General features: G+C 36.5%; 2 gene segments (V, D, J or C); both read left to right on the top strand.

Moving 5' to 3' along the window:
- Positions 1-86: 86 nt before the first annotated feature.
- LOC107558681 (T-cell receptor alpha chain V region RL-5-like) lies at positions 87-579 on the top strand. The segment is given in 2 exon segments: positions 87-130; positions 227-579. Coding segments are annotated over 2 exon segments (393 nt in total).
- Positions 580-1,521: 942 nt separating this feature from the next.
- On the top strand, positions 1,522-2,078 carry LOC107558671 (Ig kappa chain V region 4135-like). The segment is given in 2 exon segments: positions 1,522-1,620; positions 1,783-2,078. Coding segments are annotated over 2 exon segments (336 nt in total).
- Positions 2,079-8,294: the final 6,216 nt, after the last annotated feature.

Below are 8,294 nucleotides of genomic sequence, written 5' to 3'. Positions count from 1 at the left end.
GTTATAATATGAGAGAGGAGGGACTCTGTGTTCATATGTCTCACAGAGACTGTGGTTGAATCGATTCTTTTCAGAGTGAACACTTGTATAATGGATCTTCATCCAGTTATTCTGCTCTGTGTCTCAGCTGGTATGTGTATTTATTTGCATAATTATTTATTTTTCTGTTAACAATTTTACTCAAAACTTTTCTCTAAAAAGTTACCAATTAACTTTCCATTTTCAGCTGCTGTCTTTGGAAATGTCATCAAACCAGACCAACCAGAAGTTTTTGCTGAGGAGGCTTCAGATATTACATTGTCCTGTAATTTTTCTGACTCTGGAACTACAGATAATCTCCACTGGTACCGTCAGTATGGAAGATCAAAACCTGAATTTCTTGTACTCACCTACAGCAGTGCAAAGGAAGCTCAACGGTCTGATGTAGATCCAAGATTCACTGTTAAAGTTGAAAAAAGGGAACATGTGGATCTGATGATCTCCTCTGCTGCTGTATCAGACTCTGCTCTGTACTACTGTGCTCTGCAGCCCACAGTGACAGGAAACACATCAGCTCTCTACAAAAACCTGTTACAATGAGAGACGAGAGACAAACACAGAGATAGAGATGAAGACAGAGAGAAAGAATCTGTGACTGGCAATTATGAACCAATAGTGGAAAAAAATCACAGGTAGTACTAAAATCAAAAGGTACACACAGATCCCTATGAAGCTGCGCTTTAAAGGGGTCATATGATGCTTTGGGGTGTTACAAGCTCTTGGTGCATAAAGAAGATCTGTAAAGTTGCAAAGACTAAAGTCTCAAATCCAAAGAGATATTCTTTATAAAAGTTAAGAGTCAGCCACACCCTCCTAAAACGGCTCGTTCTAACACGCCCCCACATATCTACATCGCTATGTGGGAAGATTTGCATAATGCCGCCCAAATGTTCACGCAAAGAAAGAAGGCGTAACTTTTATTCTCACTGTAGTTTTGTTGTTGCCGCCGCCATGTTGTAAAGACGCTGTGTGCTTCGTTGTGAAAGCGAAACTACTTTGTTTGGTCTTCCAAAAGAGGACGATATCTGCTTCGTCATGCCTTAACACCTGTAATTCAGTCAACTGTCAAACAATAAAACATATTCCCCATTTGCAATAAATAGTGCAGGATGATGTATGCCACAGGATGGCAGTGTTCACACACTTTCACGTAGAGATACTGCTATGTTCCTATCCTATATAAGAGAAATATAGTCATACTACAAAATTATGTTAAACGTTTATATAGTACAAATTATATTGAAAATATACTTACATAACAGAAAATATATAAATCAAGAAACCACATTTTCTGGTATATTAATGTGCTTTTTGAAGAAATACTTCATTGCATATACTCTGTGCTCCATCATCACATTATCAAGCTTTGTGCAGTGATGCAAAATAGTGTAGTTATCTAACATTGTTAAATGACAGTCATAAACAGAAGAAGGAAGTTCAGAGAGGATGATGTTCCTGTGTGTGTTTATGACTGATCTGCAGTGACTTACAGCTCAGAGCACTGAGAGCCTCAACAGAGAACTGAGCTGATCTGATTGAACATGGACAGATGCTTCATACTGATTCTCATTGTGGGAACAGGTACATTATTTATGGAGTGAAAACAAATGAAAGACTGTTCTTTAAATGATAACAGTGTGTTTTTATGATTTTTTGTAAGTACTGTGAAATGTGTTAGGGATAATTTTGTCAACCTTGCTTTCACAAATCAAAAATCAGTTTATTTGTGCTTATTGTTGACAGGTTTGGTGGCTGGAGACGACATTGGGCCAGATAAAGGTACAGAAAAAAACTCTCAAGAAGGAGGAACTGTCAAGCTGAGCTGTTCATATAGTACAAACAGTGATTATGTTGTGCTTTACTGGTACAGACAGAATCCCAATGGAAAATTACGCAAAGGTGCCCGATTACGTTATGATGATAACACCTCTGATGGTCGGTTTCAGTCAACTACATCACGTACACCCACTGAACTCACTATTACTGATGTACGTCTGTCAGATTCAGCTCACTATTATATAAGAGTAGCAGCCCAATGATTAAAAAAAACATGAGACATGTCGTACAAAAATCTGAAGCTCTTTTCAGTTTGAAAAAATCTAGTGAAAACCACAATCTATCCACCCCTGAATGTAATAAAATATGTGGCAACACTTGAGTGAGTTTGACTTAGACATAAAAAGCAAAAATAAAAATAAAAATACAGAAAACGCACTGACAATGTGTTCTGATATCACATTCTTTGCAGTTCCTTTTATACACAAATACATTCTTAATATAATTTCTTAATTGCTTGTCTTCAAGCAGTGAAACAGGGAGCCAATGGAGGGAAGTAACTTAAGTGAGGTTTGTTGAAAAGGTTGAAATTTCTTTTCAATTATAGGACTCCTTGTAGTTCTTCAAATAATTGTCTCAGCACCACTTCTGTTGAGTTCATGGCTCTGTTGACTCTCCAACAGCATCCAGCCTATTTGATATCATTGTTCAGTCTGTTGGGTTTATCATGGCTTTGGCAGTGAAATTCTGAGCTTCTTCTTACATAAGCCATTGTCATGCTCAAATCAAGTCCTCAACAAACCAAAGCCATATACTTTAAATATGGCCAAAAGCATGTGAAAACACCTTTTAATTGATAGGCTTTGCTAATCCAGTAATTTTATATTTATTCATTTTGCAAATGCCTTTACCCAAATGGTCTTTATGATTTATCTAATACAATAACATTCTGTGTGCTTTTTGGTCTTGCTGCAGCAGTTTGGGAAGGGACAACAATCCTGTGCACAAAGAAAGAATGATATGTTATTAAAACATTTGTTTTTATAATAGTACAGAAAGTAACAAAAATCTTTGAAATCAGAAAGGGACTTATTGCATTAAGATTATATCATTTATTTCAGCTTTTGTCAAGAAGGTCCCTTTTTAATTTAATGAAAAATCTCAAATTAATTTCAGAAGTTGCCCACTGTGTGGCATAATCTATGACGCTGATTTATGAAGTCCCTGCTATATGTGTATGTCCTCTGCAGTTTTGCGTTGTTAAACTAATATTGCCTGCTGCACATAAACTATGTTAATTTTGCTGAGGAATTTACGTTTAATGGCAGTATTTCTTGGTAAGTAACTTAACTCAATTAAATCTAACAAATGTGCATGATCATTACATAAGAATATATATCTGTGTTTTTTTCCCCCCTGACAGAGTGCATTACACAGGATTCTGTTAATCAGCCACAAGATTTCAAAAAGCTTCTGAACATTACGCAGTTACACTTCACTGCACTTACATTACCAGTGATTCATACCCTTCTCTTTACTGGTACCAACATAAAACCAATGGATTGTCAGTCTACTTGCTCCGTAAACTCTCGGCTGGATCAAGCAGCAGTGAAAAAGAATTTGAGGAAAGATTTCATGCAGATCTCAACAAATCCTCAAGCTCAGTTTCTCTGTCAATCCAGGATGTGTGTGTGTCTGACTGCTGTGTTTTATTGCACTCTGCAGTCTGAAACACATACACATCCTGACAATAAGAGCTCTCATTCATGCAGTTTTAACTTGTGCATTTTTTTCACTGCTGTTACAGAATAAACAGACTCCAGCAGTGGGTGGAGCTTATTCAGCTTGTTGAGTGTGAGAGACAGAGTCAAACAGTTATTCAAACACTATTTTCCATCACTGTCTCTCTGAAGGCATCATGTTTCTCTTTACCTGGATAATAATGCAACTTTGCATTGGTAAGATATATTCATTCAAGCAATAGGTTTAATATGAAACAAACAAAAAAAAAACACCTAAAAAAAAACTTAAAAACATTTGAGGCTTTGCATAAATTTATTATTTTATTGCTTGATTAATTGAGACTCTTTTCTTTTCCACAGGAATTTCTTTTGCTGATACAATACAACCACTGTATTCAGAAAAATATGTTGTTGAGGGTAAAAATGTGACTCTGTCTTGTAATTACAGTACCACTGGCACTGTTGACTCTCTCCAGTGGTATCGACAGTATCTCGGAGCAAAACCAGAGTTCCTACTTCAGGTCAATGAATATTCAAGTAAATCTGAGCCTGATCTTCGCCTGTATTCAAAAGCTACAAAAGAAATCAAACGTGTGGATCTGGTGATCTCCTCTGCTGTTGTATCAGACTCTGCTCTGTACTACTGTGCTCTGAGGCCCACAGTCACAGGAAACACAAGAACACTGTACAAAAACCTGATACACTATATTGCACTATATGTTTCATAAGTTTTCTGCATGAAGGCAGCATCAAATTAATCTATGTTTATTAGCAAATTCCTCTTAATTATCCATCATTTTAACATTTTGAGTTAGACTTTTGAGTACAGTATGTACTGTAAATGTTAAAAAATGTGTTTGTTACAAAAATGATTAAAAGTCAAACAGGGAAAAACTGCAACCAGTTTTTTTTTTTTCAATTTGTGGCAGAACTTATTATGCATGCAAGTTCCTTGTAAGTGTTTAACCAGTGCTTACATATAGTCACACAGTGAACTCTAAACTCAGACTGGCTCATGTTCATTATCATAATATTTCATTAATATTGCATCTGGAGTTTTTATACACTTTATGTAAACTGTTAATCTGGCTGAGGAATTTATTTCTATTGGCTGCCGTTCTACGTAAACTGCTATTAATTTGAATTATTCCTTACATCAGGATATAGTTGAAAACTGATTTGTTTATTTACATATTTTATATTTCCTGATTGAGTGCACTTATCCAGTGCACTGATGGTTTAATCACTTTATTGCTTGATTCTTTTTCACAGAAACTGGAGAACACAGTCACATGAAACATAACAACACATTAAAGAAAACTGATACACAGTATTGCATCTACATCCCACATTTCCAACCCTCATATCTGCTAGCTCTATAAAGCACAAAATATTATTATACACATGGATTGTTAATTTACAGTACATGCATTTGCTTTCTCCCAGGTGGCGAGGAAGGAGGGGCTTAAACTATATCTAAAGATAGTTTGTTGAACCCAACATAAGATATTTTAAGCTGAGTCTGTAAACGCAAATACAATGATACTTCATTCAGTTATTCTGCTCTCTGCTTTAGCATGTAAGTACCATTGTTTTAATGCATTACCTTTATGATCACAGCAAAGTGTGTACTATTACATCAAACAAAACAGTGGAGTTTTTTGCAGAGGGTTCAAATGCTGCAATGTACTGCAGTTATTCATCTGCATGGTCTTTACTTTGGCACCGTCAGTATCCCAGAACAGCTCCTGAGTTCCTTGTGCTCATCTCAGACAGTGCAAAACAAGCTCAGACGTCTGATGTAGATCAATGTTTCAGTACTAATGTCAGAAAAGAAAAACAAAACCATGTGGATCTGATCATCTCCTCTACTGCAGTATCAGACTACTGTGCTGTGAGGCCCTCAGTGACAGGAAACACAATGGCACTGTACAAAAATCTGACTGTAAAAGAAACAGTGGTGTTCTTCAGACAGGGAGAAATGTTACCCTTAAATCTTGAATTACATGCAGACCCCCCTCTATTATATCTAGAACCTTAAGATCATTTACTGCAAGGAAACAAAAAATAGGTGCATGATACCCATTGGTAGGCTATATACAGTAACTAAATGGCTTTACAATACAGATATGACTAGTGGGGATCAAGCATGTGTTCTAAAAACATTTTCAGGCAAATTCTAATTCTGTGAAAAATGTTATCCAAAATAAATTTTTTAAAGATATTTCAAACGTCATCCACAAGGGGTCAGCATCACTCTCTCCATGTATGAGTAGATCATGTGACAACACAAACATTTCAAGAAGCACTCTGTGAGATGAACACAGTTTTTGAGAGCACAGTTGAATGAATGTTTGTTCATAGATCAACTATGTTTAGATGGGCTTTGATTTCCCTGTGTTTCACAGCACATTATGATGGTAAGCACATTTGTATACATTAAAAGAAAATGATTTACTTACATTCAGGTTAATAAATGTTTAGGTTTACTTTGCTAATAATTCATGTTAATGACTTACTTTTTTCATTTTATTTTTCCAGTGTCCTCAGGACAGGAGAGGGTTGAACAGTCTTCAAGAGAAATGCCTGAAAGTGAAGGAGCTCAAGTTATTTTAATGTGTAATTATACTACTACTTCTACAAGTCCGAACCTCTTTTGGTACAAACAGCTACCAAACAGATCACCAACATTCATTCTGAATCAATACACCACTGAGCCTGATTTTATAAATAAATATTCTGCAACATTGAACTCCACATCAAGAACATTTCCACTGATGATCAAGAACCTACTTGTGTCTGACTCTGCTGTGTACTACTGTGCTCTGAGGCCCACAGTGACTAAAACACACTCAACACTAACACAAAAACTCAGGAATACACATTACAGGCACACTTGAAAATCCATTTCACAATTCCACAAATGATCCCCCAAATGTATTTATTTTTTAAAGTTTGCAGATTCTGCCTCGGCATAATAAATAAGTAATAGGGGACAAAATAAAAGAAAACATACTAGAACTAGCAAAATATATTTTAGAATTACTTCTGTTTACATTTGCTTATGATAAGTTAATGACAGTAAATAAATCTCTTTCAAAATTATCAATTTGGATGATCCTGAAATTACACTATAGCCCACTGACCACTTGACTAGACTGTATGTCCTTTTCAGTATCCTGAATTAAATGGCACACAAAAGGATATGAACCAAAACACAAGAACTGCATTGCTGTAAACCAGTGGTCACCAACCTTTTCAAACCCAAGATCCCTGACCTCGGCCTTTATGAAAGACATGATCTACTGTGTGTTTGCACTTGGATGGGTGAAATGCAGACCACAAATTCCAAGTATAGGACCATACTTGACCACACGTCATATCACTGTAGCATTTGGACCAATCAGACACACAACTTTTTGTTATATTTAACAAATAATATCGAACTCCCCGTCACCTAACCAAATGGCCAATTACGAGGGTCTATGGACCCTTCCCCCGAAATGCACCTAACACCTCAGAAAGGCAGAACAGGCCTCTGGTTCCATGGTAACCAATGCTGTATGTTGGACTAGTTTAAGTGTTTATGTAGTTAATAAAACCTTACTTGTATCACACTTGACGTGTTCATTGTTTACTCATAACCGGAGTCAATAATCATGCAGATTTACGTTACAAGCTTATAGAATTGTACAGTAAGAAAGTTATTTCCCTTAACCAGGAAATTAACGTCTTAGAATTGACAAGACAGTTGACCCTGAGTGGTCAGCTAAATATCTACAGTGGATCTAAAATATGAATAGTTAATTATAACTAGTTATGGTTAATTATTCATACTTCCCCATGAGCTGATTTGCTACATCACTTTCACTTCTAATCACAATCCAAACTAAGAGGCTACACAAATGTTTTTGATTTGAATTAGATGTATAATTTCAAGATTTAAACCAAAAACAGAACGGTCTGACTTTATCGTTGTGAAATTATGCTACATTGAACATACCTGCATGAAACAAAAACAGCAGACGGGCTGAATGAGACGCAAATTCACTCTGACTGCAGGTGGCGCTTATGGAACAGAAGTGAAATAGCATTTCCTTGGTTACCCTGTAAACAAAGCAACACTGCACTTATAAATACCAGATAACACTAACAGTAGAACATAAATACAGATAGATACAGATTAAATATAAAATACAACTATACAAATATACAAATAAGGTAAAATTTAAAAAAGGATATAAAGCAGCACAAGGCACATGGCAGATAGAGTGCAAACCAGTGAAGTAAACAACAGTGCAGATATAAGTTTCTTGAAGTCCAGTGTTAAGTTTCCACAGTCTGTGATGATTTGGGGTGCAATGTCATCTGCTGGGGTAGGTCCATTGTGTTTTTTGAAAACCAACGTCACTGCACCCGTTTACCAAGAAATTTTGGAGCACTTCATGCTTCCTTTTGCTGACCAGCTTTTTGAAGATGCTGATTTAATTTTCCAGCAGGATTTGGCACCTGCCCACACTGCCAAAAGCACCAAAAGTTGGTGAAATGACCATGGTGTTGGTGTGCTTGACTGGCCAGCAAACTCACCAGACCTGAATCCCATAGAGAATCTATGGGGTATTGACAAGAGGAAAATGAGAAACAGAAGACCAAAAAATGAGATGAAGTGAAGGGCCATGTCAAAAGAACCTTGGGTTCCATACCACCTCAGCCATGCCCCAAACTGATCACCTCCAT

This window comes from Sinocyclocheilus grahami, unplaced genomic scaffold, assembly GCF_001515645.1.
Source record: "Sinocyclocheilus grahami isolate Dianchi unplaced genomic scaffold, SAMN03320097.WGS_v1.1 scaffold21.1, whole genome shotgun sequence".
Lineage (NCBI taxonomy): Eukaryota > Metazoa > Chordata > Actinopteri > Cypriniformes > Cyprinidae > Sinocyclocheilus > Sinocyclocheilus grahami.
The sequence above is the reverse complement of the archived record's forward strand: the minus strand, read 5'-3'. Positions and strand labels throughout refer to the sequence as shown.